At 48.5% G+C, this 14,951-nt stretch overlaps 1 protein-coding gene across 1 annotated transcript in view; it reads left to right on the forward strand.

Moving 5' to 3' along the window:
- Positions 1 to 11,033, forward strand: part of LOC119922743 (olfactory receptor 1G1-like) — a 22,522-nt gene extending 11,489 nt beyond the window's left edge. The window contains exons 2-3 of the mRNA XM_038742415.1: positions 7,678 to 7,694; positions 10,094 to 11,033. Of these exons, the coding sequence (XP_038598343.1) occupies positions 7,678 to 7,694; positions 10,094 to 11,033 (957 nt within the window). The remainder of the gene's footprint in view (positions 1 to 7,677; positions 7,695 to 10,093) is intronic.
- The last annotated feature ends 3,918 nt before the right edge of the window (positions 11,034 to 14,951 follow it).

Raw genomic sequence — 14,951 nt, forward strand, 5'->3', positions numbered from 1 at the left:
TTGCTCACCCCACCCCCAGCTCCACAGCCTTAAGTACCTGTACTTATTCTCTGCCATTTCCTCTATCTGCCATTTATTTTATGTCTGTTTCCTCAACTAGAGTGTAAACTCCTTGTAGGCAGGAATCACTTGGACCAACTCCATTGTAATTTCCCAGGCTCTTAGTACAGTGCTCTGCACAGTTAGCATACAATAAATATAATCAATTGTCCAATCTATTGATTGCCTAAGGAGCCACTGAGCTGAAAGAAATGGGGGGATCATGAGACCTGAAACACTGAGTTCCAATGAAGCCCTGAGCACCACTGACCCTTCCTGGATCCCAGCATTGCACCCTGTTGCAGGTGGTGCCCTGCACCAGGCAATTCTCACCTCAGGCCTTGTACTTGAACTCTCAGCTGGCACAGAAATAAGTGGGGTTACCCTCAAGCCCTGCACTGTGCCTGGGATGGGAGCTGTCCTCTGAGGCATTTTGTAGTAGTCATAGTCTAAAGAATATTTACTGAGCACCCACTGGAAACAATGCATAGTATTAAGGTCTTGGGAAAGAATAACAGAAACACAAAGAGCCCACAACACAAAGAGCACACAAGGAGCTTACACTCTAATGGAGGAGGCAGGCATAAAAATATTTACCGATAGAGACAACAGGATAATGAGCTGAATGTTCAATTGATCACGCAAATATACTCAAGTGTAGAGGAAGGGTACAAATGCATAGGGAAGTAATAGAAGTGGCTAGGCTAGGCTAGGCTACAGCATGCTATGCTATGGCTCAGAGTGTAGGTACCTCGCTAGTGTGAGCCCCGTATGAGACCCTGTGGCTACTGTGGTCCCTGAGTGGACCCTGTGTGTCTCCAGAACACAAGGCAAACAGGCTTTATAGTTTAAATTAGAAAAGTGAGAAAAATGATTTTGATCAATTGATGGTATCCATTGAGCATGTACTGTGTGTGGAACACTGCATTAAGCACTTAGGAGAGTACAATATTACAGAGCTGACAGACATGTTCCCTGCCTCCAAGGAGCTTACAGTCTAGAGGGGAAGATGGACATGAAAATAAATTATGGATATGAACAAAAGTACTGTGGGGCTGAAGGTGGGGTGAATAAACGGTGAAAATCCTAGTGCAAGAGTGATGCAGAGAGGGAGGGGGAACAGGAGAAATGAGGGCTTAATCAGAGAAGGTTTGGGGAGATGCCCCCCAAGTCAGCTGGGGTCGCCTACCAGAGGGCGGCTCAGGGTACTTTGGATTGAGTGACGATGAGCCAAAGACCAGATACTGTGCCAGAGTGATCAGTTCTGCCTCTTTATTGGGTGAACCTATATAGCTGTAGCGCAGCAAGCAAGCGAAGGTTGAGGGGGCGGGGGGCCCAAGCCCTAATCAGCAGGCAAGCTCTGCAGGGCTCAGTTTAACGCCTACAACTAATAGTAGCAGCAGTGTCTCTTATATATGAAGCCCCCTCATACCAGTTACCCCTTCCCGTGTTCCGAGGATATCTATCTGGGACAATTCCCATTCTGCAACCTTGCAGTGTAGTCGTTCCGTGTCCTTGCTGTGGGTTTCTCAGGTGGAGGGACGGGGTGAATTCACAGATAGGGCACTCTTCCCACACTCCACCCCTTCGCCCCCACCATATGCCTGGAGCAACCTGGAGCTGGGGTCCACAATAGTCTTGACGGATGGCCTATGCAAGTAATAGCATCCTAGCACCAAAGCTGCACAGAGCATGACGCACCCTAGCACGATCCACTGGGACCAATATCCCATTCCTATACTCCCGCACCCCAGCAGCCATGAGAAACACCCGCAGTCTGTCACCATCTTTTGGTTCAGTGTTCGTATCTGAAGTCTGGCTTTGGTTAGGCAGAGCACAGTGTGGTACCAATCTTGCTGTGAATCTGCCAGAGCTTATCATATCCCTTTTGTGGCCTCCTCCACCTGCTCCGGCCAAGCTACTGAGTCCACTAGATCTGTTGGAACATCCCAGAAGAGGATGTGGTGTTCATGACACTCCCACCTGGAGAAGTCGGTGCGATTACCAATGCGCAACCCTACTAAGGACATATTACTACAAACAAGCACTAGATTAGCACAAGCAGCACTAACATTATAATTAAAGGTGATCATGGTTATGTTTGTCTGTTCTCCGCACACCTAACCAAATTTCCCTTTATCCAAACACCAGTAGTTTCCCTCTCCTACCCTGGCAATGGAAATCGGCCAATAGTAATAGCATTTGTTAAGCACTTACTATGTGTGAAGCACTATTCTAAGCGCTGGGGGGATACAAGTTTATCAGGTTGTCCTACGTGGGGCTCACAGTCTTAATCCCCACTTTATAGATGAGGTAACTGAGGCACAGAGAAGTTAAGTGACTTGCCCAAAGTCACACAGCTGACAAGTGGTGGAGCCGGGATTAGAACACATGACCTCTGGCTCCCAAGCCCTTGTTCTTTCCACTGAGCCACGATGCTTCACACTGCCTGCCTGCCAACTGTCCTGCATGCTCCCACACCCCCTGGGGTCATGTGAGCTGAACCAATCCCTCTTTACTTGGGTACATCTAAATGGGGAGAAGGGCTTCCACTGATTCCTGGACCCATTCCACCAACCCCACCTTTCTCCCAGGGGGACCACCCATCTGCCATCCTTACACTATCCCTAATCCTACTAGGGCCACGGTCCGCAGGGGTGAGTTGCCCATCAGGTGGATACAGGCGAGCCAGGTTGGGGGCCCACAGAGCTTGGCTTACTTCTTCCATTAGGGTGGTGAGATATAGTAGCAGTCCCAACTGAGTCTAGATGCAGGCCTCCAACCAGGTGATGTTTTGGGCCCAGCGGGCCAGCTCCCCTATGAAGGTGCCTGCCCACGTTTTCAGAGCTTCAGCTGACTTTACTATTCTTTTCCAACCTCTGGCAGCATTTCAGCGCTAATTAGTTGCTGGATCCGGCTTTCGTATTGGAGGTTTCGGTCTCGCGCATCCCACAGGTCTTGTATGTTCTCTTGCTTCCATACTCCCAGTATGCTGCCAACCCACCCAGTGATGTCTCTCTTCCGTCGTCTGGGGGCCCTTGCCGGCTTCCGGCTCCCCACCCACCAGGTCCATTGTTGCCAGAGCTGGACCAGGGCAGTGGAACAGTTCGGGTGATGGGTGTCTATCCACCAAGGCTCCAATGACCAGGAGATTGCCTCAGTAGTCCACCGAGTGGGTGAACAGGCAAGTCCCTTCCAGGGTGGCTTCCCATAGGTATGCGGCCCTGGTCCCTGAGTATCTATTGTCCATATTGTCTGGTATAACTTTGACAACCAGCAGGGGTATGCCCGAAGTCCAGGAACCATCTGTGGAGTTTTCCCAGCCTGGTGTGGAGGCGTTCAGCCTATAACCATACTTGGGCCATGGAGGGGTGATCCGGGAGGGGCATCTCCTAGACAGCATGATGGGTGCTTCTAATGCTCTCTGATCCTCATATCCGGCCCATTTCTCAGTTATCAGGCTGAGGCACATCCAGGCCATTTTTGCGCCCGTGTCATTGGTGATCTGCAACAACAGGTGTCCACCTCCGTGACATTGGTGACATTTGCCTTTGACATTGTGACGTTCACCCTCCAATCATGAGAAGTATCCAGCATGTGGCAGGGCACCTGCACAGTGTTGTTGAATGCCGTCACAGTCTCCCATATTCCATTGTATTCTCCAGCTGCGATTACAGTGGCAGGAAGCTGTCACCCTTTAGGGGCGGCATCCCACCACACGGTTCCGTCAGTCAACGGTGCTGCAGTGGTGGTGTCACCTTCCAGCCAGGTAAGGGCCACAGAATATCATGTTGACTTCTTGACCTGGCGCCCCGTAAACTGGGTGTCTAGGTAGGCCAGCAAGCCATATCCAGCCCCAATCATCTGAAGCCCTTGTATAGTTGCAACCTGAGTGGTTGCTGCCACCGGGTAGGTGAATGCCACTCCCATATGAGTATCCACTGTGATGAGCACATATCTCTTTCCCTGGCTTAAGGGAAGGGGCCCTATGTTGGCCATAGGGCCACAAATTCTTTTGCATACAATGTTCACAGTCTTGCAACAATTTGCGTACCTCCCTGTGGGTTCCTTCCCACCCCCGTCCCCGGAGGGCTCGATACGTGGCATCCACCCCACTATGAGCTAGTGCCTCATGCACCCACTGGATGGTGTTGGTGGGTCTTGCCTCCCTCACTTGTGCAAGCACGTTTGCCTCCTCATTCCCGGGGGTCCCCCGATGAGCTGGCACACGGTAAACAGTGAGGAGGGCTTCCTGGGCTCTTAATATTCAGGAGAAGTTACGCCACATCTCTTTTCCCCATACCTCTCCCCGTACTACCTTCCACCCCTTGGCTTCCCACACCCCCAACTATGTGGCTAGGCCGTTGTATATGGCCCAAGAGTCAGTTGCCAAGGCATCTACATCAGGGTGTGTGGATAGGAGCATCCATACCACCCTGAGTTCAGCTCATTGGCTGGTCTGACAGACCCCTTCTTCCCAGAGGGTGGTATCCGTGAGAAGTGGAATACAACTACAGCCCATGTACTCGGGTTCCCTTTGGCTGACCCATCAGTGTACCATGTGCCAGTTGGCGGCACCCCCTCCCCCTTCTCTACAGGCCAGTTCTCAGAAATTAGTCCGGAGGGGATCGAGGGAGGGGGTCCCGAGTCCTCAAATGTCACCAGCCCCAATATACACTCGGGTACTGCCATGATGACAACCTGATAGGTGGCGGGGACCATACGGCCCAAACCCAATCGGAGGGTGGTTCTCACGGTGGAGCTGCTGTGCCCCCCAAATCCTTCTATGCACATACTGAGGCCCGTAAATTTGCTGGGATCGATGTGTACAGGGGTGACTTCTGCATGAGTGTCTATCAAGGTGAGGGTGGACTGAATATTCAGGGGACCCCAGTAATTGGTCAGGGTAAAGTATGGCCTCCGATCCCCTCCGATTGTCCTGACCCGAAGGAAGGGGCCTTGGCCACTTATAATAATAATAATAATAATGGCATTTGTTAAGCGCTTACTATGTGCAAAGCCCTGTTCTAAGCAGTGGGGGGATACAATGGGATCAAGTTGTCCCACGTGGGGCTCACAGTCTTAATCCCCATTTTACAGATGAGGTAACTGAGGCTCAGAGAAGTTAAGTGACTTGCCCAAAGTCACACAGCAGACATGTGGCAGAGCCAGGATGCGAACCCATGACCTCTGACTCCAAAGCCCGTGCTCTTTCCACTGAGCCACACTTCCTAATGGCTGGTCTCTCCATTCGCTCAGGTCCGGATACAGCAAGTGAACGGGCCTCCTCTTTTGCTCCTGTTGACATTTTCATATGCTTCAGCTATGTGTTTGCCTTCCCCTGCGGTCTACCTCTGATCCTTAGGTAATTTTTTCCACAGGGCAAACAGCACACTGTTTGACTGCTTATCTATCTTTTCTCATTTGGTCCCGGCCACTATTAAATCTCTCCACAGTTGGGATCAGGATACCTTCTGTATTGCTCCTTCCAGAGCGATGGGTTTTGTCGGGGCCACCCCTCGAATCGTCCTAGGTTTTGTAATCAGACCCCACAGATTCCAAAGCCAGTATAAGATCTATGACAGGCTTGCCCATCATTTCCTCAACCAGGGACAGCAACACTCCCTCTATGTTATGGGGCGCCAACCGGAGGAGCTTACTGCGCATCCCAGAATTCAAGGGTGCTGCATCAGGGCTATAATCTCCCATGGCATATATTTGCTGTCTCATTCCCAAACTTCTCAATAACACGCATACCCCTTCTATATCCACCCCATCTTCTGGTTCAGAGGGTAGCTCATCCGGGGTGGCCCAGGTGTCTTTTGCGGTGGCCACTACCCAATCCATCAGGGAGTGGTTACCCCTGTTGGCCTGACCCATCTTCAACTGCTGCCTGACTTGGGGGGTAGCTGCTACTTGCTGTGCGCTTAACATAATCCCATCACCCCCCTGGTCCCAGCGTCGGACCATCCAGGACAGCAGCATTTCTCGAGGCGCTGCTGGTATTGCTTGTGGACCTCCATCAGTTCCGCCGGGGTATAATCCCGTACAGTGATGTGGTCTTTGGATTAGGGGTCCCCTACCCCTTTAGGGCTCAGGGTAGTTTTAGTTTCCTGAGTGATGAGGGGGTCATACCCTTCCCTCGATGTCTTCTTCTATGGTGTTTAACATTTCTTTATCACCCAATTCTTCATCTGGGTGCCAGACGTTCGGGTCCCAGTTGGTGCCCTTTATAAGTGCCTGTACCCTAAGGAGGCCCATCGGTCGCCCCTTCAGCATTGCTAGTCTGCATTCCAAGATGACGCCCCCTTCTCGACTGCTTCTTCGGTGGTCTTATTTGCTGTTTGTAGGAGTCCCACATAAAACTCTTCTCTTTCGACTCCTGGTTCTCACGAGCCACGTTTTCGGCTTCGTGGGCTTTTATTTTATTTTTTTTATAATGGTATTTATTAAGCGCTTACTATGTGCAAAGCACTGTTCTAAGCGCTGGGGGGATACAAGGTAATCAGGTTGTCCCACAGGGGGCTCACAGTCTTAATCCCCATTTTACAGATGAGGTAACAGGCACAGAGAAGTTAAGTGAATTGCCCAAAGTCACACAGCTGACAGTTGGCGGAGCTGGGATTTGAACCCCTGACCTCTGACTCCAAAGTCCGTGCTCTTTCCACTGAGTCACGCTGCTTCCCACAGCTTCCCACGCTGCTGTCCACAGGCTTTACTTTTACTTTCCAGTCGCATATTCATTTCATGTTGGCATCCCGCCAGCAGCAGCCACTCTACATTCGCTACGGCTCTCCTCTCCGATTTTGACACCTCAGTCTTAATCCCCATTTTACAGATGAGATCACTGAGGCACAAAGAAGTTAAGTGGCTTGCCCAAGGTCATGCAGCAGGTAAGTGGTGGAGTTGGGATTAGAACCCATGTCCTCTGACTTCCAAGCCCGTGCTCTTGTCTCTAAGCCACTATGCTTCTCATGTGCTCTAATCCCAGCTCCACCACTTATTATTATCATTATTATTATTATGATTTGCATTATTGAGTGCTTACTGTTTGCAAAGTACCGTACTAAGTGCTTGGGAGAGAACAACACAACATCAAACACGTTCCCTGCCAGGACGAGCTCACAGTCTAGAGGGACCTGTGTGCTGTTGGGCCTTGGGAAAGCCATTTCCCTTCTCTGGGCCACGGGTACATCATCTGCAAAATAGGGACCAAAAAAATGGGGACTTCTCCCCCTACCACAGATCTGTAGTATCAAGGGTGTCAAAGGTTACCCAGCTGCCCATGGACTCAGAGGCAGGGATGCTTTCTCTGCCATGCAGGCACCTACCAGCATGGCAGTTTCCTGCTGAGGTGGCCCTCACTTTTCCATTCTCATCTAAAGCCTTTAAACACTTTCTTCCCCCTGGGGTTTTTTTTAATGGCATTTATTAAGCGCTTACTATGTGCAAAGCACTGTTCTAAGCGCTGGGGAGGTTACAAGGTGATCAGGTTGTCCCATGGGGGGCTCACAGTCTTAATCCCCATTTTACAGACGAGGTAACTGAGGCACAGAGAAATTAAGTGACTTGCCCAAAGTCACACAGCTGACAAGTCCTCCCAGCTCCTGCTGGATTCCTGAGCTGGCATTGACTCAGCCTACGGTGATGTCACCGCGTGCAAGGACGCCTTGGCTTTATTCCAACTGCTCTGTTCAATGGTCTTGCGTTTGAAAAACATTTTGAGTTAGGAGACAGTTTGAAGGCTGAGACTATGCAAATGGGTTTTCATTTTCCTTCTTCCCCTAAGCAGTGCAATCCCTGCTTCAGTTCCAATCTTAAGGTGCATAATCAATCAATCAATCAATCAATGGTATTTATTGAATGCTTACTGTGTGCACAGCACTGTACTAAGTGCTTTGGAAAGTATAGTATAATAGAGTTGGTAGATATGTTCTCTGTCCACAGAGAGCTTACAGTGTACAGGGGAAGACAGACATTAAAATAAGCTACAGATAGGGGAAATAGTAAATAGTTAATAGTCACTCCTTCTCTGTCTCTTTGGTGGATGCCTCCTCTGTCTCCCCCTCTCAACTGTGGGAGTCCCTCAAGGCTCAGCTCTGGGTCTCCTTCTATTATTTATCTATACCCACTCCCTTGGTGTTCATTCACTAACACGTCCAAAACAAAACTCCTTATCTTCCCACCCAAACCTTGTCCTCTCCCTGACTGTCCCATCACTATAGACAGCACCACCATCCTCCCTGTCTCACAAGTCCATACCTTGGTGGTATCCTCAAATCAACTCTCTCATTCAACCTACATATTCGACCTGCTACCAAATCCTGTCGGTTCAACCTTCACAACATTGACAAAATCTGCCCTTCCCTATCCAAACTGCTACCATATTAATCCAAGTACTTATCCTAACCCACCTTGATTACTGCATCAGCATTCTTGTTGATCTCCCTGCCTCCTGTCTCTCCCCACTTTGATTCATACTTCAGCCTGCTGCCCGGATCACTTTTCGACAAAACCATTCAGTCCATGTTTCCTCACTCATCAAAAACCTCTATTGGTTGCTCATCCACCTCCACATCAAACAGAAACTCCTTACCATAGGCTTAAAAGCACTAAATAAATTTGCCCTCTCCTACCTTACCTCCCTGATTTCCTACTACAACCCAGTCCACACATTTCTCTCCTCTAATGCCCACCTACTCACTGAACCTCAATCTTTTCTATCTCACTGCCAACCTCTTGCCCACATCCTGCCTCTGGCCTGGAACACCCTCCCTCTTCGTATCTGACAGACGATCACTCTTGCCGCCTCCAAAGCCTCACTGAAAGCACATCTCCTCCAAGAGGCCATTCCTGATTAAACCCTTATTTTCTCTTCTCCCACTCCCTTCTATATCATCTTTGCACTTGGATTTGCACCCTTTATTCACCCCTCCCTCAGTCCCACAGCACTTATATATTTATTCATAAGTCATTTATTTATGTTAATGTCTGTCTCCCCCTCGAGACCCTTGTGAACAGTGAACCTGTCTCCCAAACATTTAGCACAGTACACTACACGACATAAGCACTCATTAAACATGATTGATTGAAATAGAGTATAATGATATATGCATGAGTGCTTTGTCATTGGGATGAGTGTTAAACGGCTTAAGGAGTACACAATCAAGTGTGCAGTCGATGCAGAAGCAAGGGCAGATAGGGGAAATACAGGGCATAGTCAGGAAAGACTTCTTGGAGGAGATATGATTTGAGGAGGGTTTCAAAGGAGGGGAAAGTGATTATACTGCAGATATGAATGGGGAGACAGTTTCAGGCCCAAAGGAATCCAGTGCACAAGAGGTCTGTGACTGGATAGATGAGATGTAGATTAAATAGAATGATTAACTCCTAAAGCAGGGGACAACTCATTTGAATGTGTTTGGGAGAGGGGAGCAATGCAGGAGACAGGAAGGTCCGAGAATACAAACCAGAGAATCTCAAACGAACAAGTTCGCCAGCCTCTAATCCCAGCCCAGCCAGGCATCTTACCTTCTGAATGGAAAATGTGGGGATATGTCTGATATCAAGCTTAGGGAGTCCCTTCCGTAACAACAATAACAAGAATAATAATGATACTACTACTAATAATAATAATGATACTATTTGTTAAATGCTTACTATGTTCCAAGCACTGATCTAAACACTGGAGTAGATACAAGCTAATCAGGTTGGACACAGTCTCTGTGCATATATGGAGCAAATAATCTAAATAGGAAGGAGAACACATATCCCCATTTTACAGTTAAGGAAACTGAGGCCCAGAGAAGGTAAGTGACCGCCCAAGGACAAACAGCATGCAAGTGGCAGAGCCATTATTAGAACCCAGGTTGTATGAATCCAGGGCCTGTGCACTTTCCAGAAGGCCACACTGTTCACCTTTACTACTTATTCTGCCAGTTCTTTCCCTGGCAACTGCACAGGCCTAGGAACAGGCAGAAACAGGATATGATTGCTTCAACATCCCATTCTCCTGCCACGTTTCCCCCAGCAGATCCTCTGGCCCCATGGAGAGGGGAAACCAAACCGGCATCTTGGAATTCCTCCTCCTGGGACTGTCTGACCGGGCAGAGCAGCAGGAGCTGCTCTTCATACTGTTTCTCTGGATGTACCTGCTCGGGTTCCTGGGGAGCCTGTTCATCATCCTGGCTATTGACTCCGACCCGCACCTGCACACCCCCATGTACTTCTTCCTCACCAACCTCTCCCTGGCCGACGTCTGTCTCCTGTCCACCACGGTCCCCAACATGCTGGTCAACATTCAGACCCACAGCAAATCCATATCCTACGCAGGGTGCCTGGTGCAAATATATTTCTTCATTCTGTTCATAAGCCTGGACCACTTTCTCCTCACCGGGATGGCTTATGACCGCTACGTGGCCATATGCCACCCACTCCACTACACCACCATCATGAGTCCATGGCTCTGTGCCCTGATGGTTTCTGGCTCTTGGATCATCAGCAGTCTCCATGCTCTGACACATACTTTATTGGTGCTTCGACTACCCTTCTGTTCAGACAATAAAATCCATTACTTCTTCTGTGAACCTACTCACATCATAAAACTTTCCTGCACTGATCCACTCATCAATGAAGTATTGCCGTTTGTTCTTGGAGCTCTGTTAGGGCTAGGTCCCCTCACGGGCCTTCAGTTCTCTTACAATCGTATTTTCTCCACTATTTTGAGAATCCCATCTGCCAGGGGAAGGTATAAAGCTTTCTCCACCTGTGGCTCTCATCTGTCCGTGGTCTCTTTGTTCTATGGTACTACCATCGGGGTCTACTTTGTCCCCCGGCCCCCCCACATGGCCAGGAAAGAATCTATAGTGTCGGTGATGTACTCGGTGGTGACCCCCATGCTGAACCCTTTCATCTACAGCCTGAGGAACAAGGACATGAAAGTGGCCCTGAGAAAATTCATCAGTAAGAAATCTGGCTTCTTCCAGAGACTGTAATCCCTTCATCTTGTTTGTTAGCAACTCTTTCCCCTGTCATCCGCTAATTGTCAGTGTCCCACAGCCTCTGTTCTGGGCCCCTACTTTGCAGATTCTGCACTCACTCTCTTGAGGCACTTATTTACTTTATTTACCACCTTGATCAATCAATAAATCAATCATCAGTGTTTATTGAGTACTTACTGTGTGCAGGGACCTGTATAAAGCGCTGGGTAGAGTACAATACAACAGAGTTCGTGGACACATTCTCTGCCCACAACAGGTTTACAGTTGAGAGGGGAAGATGGATCTTTATTCATTCAATCGTATTTATTGAGCACTTACTGTGTGCAGAGCAAAGTTCTTGGGAAGTACAAATTGGCAACATATAGAGATGGTCCCTACCCAACAATGGGCTCACAGTCTAGAAGGGGGAGACAGACAACAAAACAAAACGTATGGACAGGTGTCAAGTCGTCAGAACAAACGGAATTAAAGCTAGATGCACATCATTAACAAAATAAATAGAATAGTAAATATGTACAAGTAGAATGAATAGAGTAATAAATCTGTCCAAACATATATACAGGTGTTGTGGGGAGGGGAAGGAGGTAGGGCAGGGGGGAATGGGGAGGAGGAGAGGAAAAAGGGAGCTCAGTCTAGGAAGGCCCAGAATCTTCAGTTTACCATGTAAGAGCTTACTGTGTGCTAAGCACTGTACTAAACTCTGCAACAGATACAAAATAATCAAGATGGACACAGTCTAAGAAAGAGGGAGTAGGAATTAATCCCCATTTTATAGATGAAGAAACTGAGGACCACAGAAGTGAAGTGACTTGACCAAGGTGATGATGATGATGGTGGCATTTCTTAAGCGCTTACTATGAGCCAAGCACTGTTCTAAGCACTCGGATAGACACAAGACAATCAGGTTGGCCCACGTGGGGCTCACAGTCTTAATCCCCACCTTCCGGATGAGGAAACTGAGGCACAGAAGTCAAGTGACTTGCCCAAAGTCACGCAGCAAGGAAGTGGCCGAGTCAATATTTGAACTCAGATCCTCTGACTCCCAAACTCATGCTCTATCCACTAGGCCATGCTGCTTCTCAGCACTTAAGCATCATTAGATGCATACTATGTGCCAAACATTATACTAAGAACTCGGGGTAAATATAAGATAATCAGAATCAGATAACAGATGGGCAGTCCCACGTGGGACAAGGACTGTGTCTGACCTGATTATCTTCTATCTACCCTAACATCTAGTACACTGAAATACCACAGTAGTCATTATTTAAAGCAGATTCACAATGAAGGGACATTACAGGGTGCTTACACTGTATAATTGGCCTTTTGCGCACCAACTACTTAAAGATGTCATACTGTTTGACTCTTCTACACAAAAAAGTTAATGACAAAATGGTTTCTACACTGTGAGCCCGTTTCAAGACTGTGAGCCCGTTGTTGGGTACGGATTGTTTCTACCCATTGCTGAATTGTACTTTCCAAGCATTTACTACAGTGCTCTATGCACAGTAAGAGCTCAGTAAATATGATTGAATGAATGACCCCTCACAGTAGAGATCTCTGTGGCAGAGCACGGGCTTGGAAGTCAGAGGTCCTGGGTTCTAATCCAGGCTCTGCCACTGATCAGCCGTGTGACTTTGGGCAAGTCACTTGACCTCTCTGTGCCTCAGTTACCTCATCTGCAAAATGGGGATCAAGGCTGTGAGTCCCATAAGGGACAACCTGATTACCCTGTATCTATCCCAGCTCCTCGAACAGTGCTTGGCACATAGTGAGCACTTAAATGCCATCTTTATCCTTATTGCTGAATGGGCAAGGTTGGCCACTGCTCTTTAAGTCAGCTGTCGAGACAAATTTACTGACACCCTAAACCTATTTCAAGGTGAAATGTGCTGAAAGGTGTAAACTACACTTCCTTCAATCCATTTCCTAATCGTTATTAGGATGTGATGCTGGACTTTGCAGGGAATGTCAATTATGGATATGCATATAAGTGATGTAGGGTTGAGGGTGAGGTCAATATCAATTTCCCAAAGGTAACAAATCCAAGTGCACAGATGATACAGAAGAGAGAGGAAGTCAGGGAAAATAAAGCTTAATCAGGGAAAGCCCCTATGTGGATGATTCCCTGTTCTATCTCTCTAATCCTGACCTCCCACTTCTGACTTCCAGGCCCATGGTTTTTCCCCTAAGCCACGATGCTTCCCCCAGAGCAGCATTCTAATCTTGGTTCTGTTCCTGGGTTCTAATCCCAAATTTCCTCTCGCCCCTAAGACAGCTCCACTTGAATGTCCCACCTGCACCTTAAATTCAACGCGTTCAAAACTGAATGCCTCACGTTCCTTCATAAAGCCCCTCCTTCTCCATCTCCTCCTAATTCTCCTTCTCCAAATGTTCCTCTCTCTGCCAGTAACTTCACCGCCCCCTCCCTGTTCCCAGAAGCTGGCTGCTTTGCCATGATCCTTGACTTCATCATTCCATTTCAACTCTCACACCATTCTCTTTCTAAATCCTATCAGTTCTTCCTCCAGATTTCCTGAATCCACCCTATCCTCTCCATCAACGCTGGTCCAAGCCTGTTAATCCTAGCCCAGCAAGACTACATAAGGTATCAGCCTCATCACTGCTCTTCCTGATTCAAGCTCTCCCCTTCTCCAGCCCATTCTCTACACTGCTACATGGATCATCTTTTTTCAGCACCACACAGCACACCAAGCCAACCTTGTTCACTTTAAATTTATCCGTTCCTGTCTTAACTCAGCCCTCTCCTCTGCCAGGCAGAACTACTTTTCCTCTGATATTGACACCCATGCCCATCACCCCCGTCAGCTCTTCCGTACATTTACCTCCCTCCTCAGGCCCCCTGTTCCTCCCGCTCCTCCATCTCTCACCCCAAACAATCTGCCCTCCTACTTTATTAGTAAAATTAAAACTATCAGGTCTGAGCTCCCCAAAGTCACCCTACCCCTTCTCCATACCCCCTGCTCTCAACCTTCTCTGCTACTCTCCCATCCTTCCCAGCAGTATCTTCAGATGAGATCTCCTCCCTCCTCTCAAGTGCCACTCCATTTACCTGTGCTTCAGACCTAATTCCATCTAATCTTATGGAAACTCTCACCCCTTCCCTCCTCCCCTCCTTAACTTCCATCTTCAACCACTCAATCTCCACTGGTTCCTTCCCCTCTGCCTTCAAACATGCCCACATCTCCCCCATCCTAAAGAAACCCTCTATTGACCCTACTGCCCCTTCTAGTTATTGCCCTATCTCCCTCCTACAGTTCCTTTCTAAACTCCTAGAATGAGTCGTCTATATTCACTGCCTCGAATTCCTCAATTCCAACTCTTACCTGGGTCCCCTCCCATCTGGCTTCTGTCCCCTACACTCCACCAAAACTGCCCTCTCAAAGGTCACCAATGACCTCCTTCTTGCCAAATGCAATGGCTCCTACTCTATCCTAATCCTCCTCGACCTCTCAGCTGCCTTGGACACTGTGGACCACCCCCTTCTCCTCATCACGCTATCCAATCTTGGCTTCACAGATTCCATCCTCTCCTGGTTCTCCTCTTCTCTCTCCGGCCATTCATTCTCAGTCTCCTTCGCGGGCTCCTCCTCCTTCTCCCATCCCCTTACTGTAGGGATTCCTCAAGGATCAGATCTTGGCCCCCTTCTGTTCTCTATCTACACTCACTCCCTTGGTGAACTCATTCGCTCCCACAGCTTCAACTATCATCTCTACGCTGATGACACCAAAATCTACATGTCCACCCCTGCACTCTCTCCCTCCCTCCAGGCTCATATCTCCTCCTGCCTTCAGGACATCTCCATCTGGATTCTGCCCGTCATCTAAAACTCAACATGTCCAAGACTGAGCTCCTTATCTTCCCTTCCAAATTCTGTCCTCTCCCTGACAT

The sequence above is a fragment of the Tachyglossus aculeatus genome, unplaced genomic scaffold, assembly GCF_015852505.1.
Source record: "Tachyglossus aculeatus isolate mTacAcu1 unplaced genomic scaffold, mTacAcu1.pri scaffold_123_arrow_ctg1, whole genome shotgun sequence".
Lineage (NCBI taxonomy): Eukaryota > Metazoa > Chordata > Mammalia > Monotremata > Tachyglossidae > Tachyglossus > Tachyglossus aculeatus.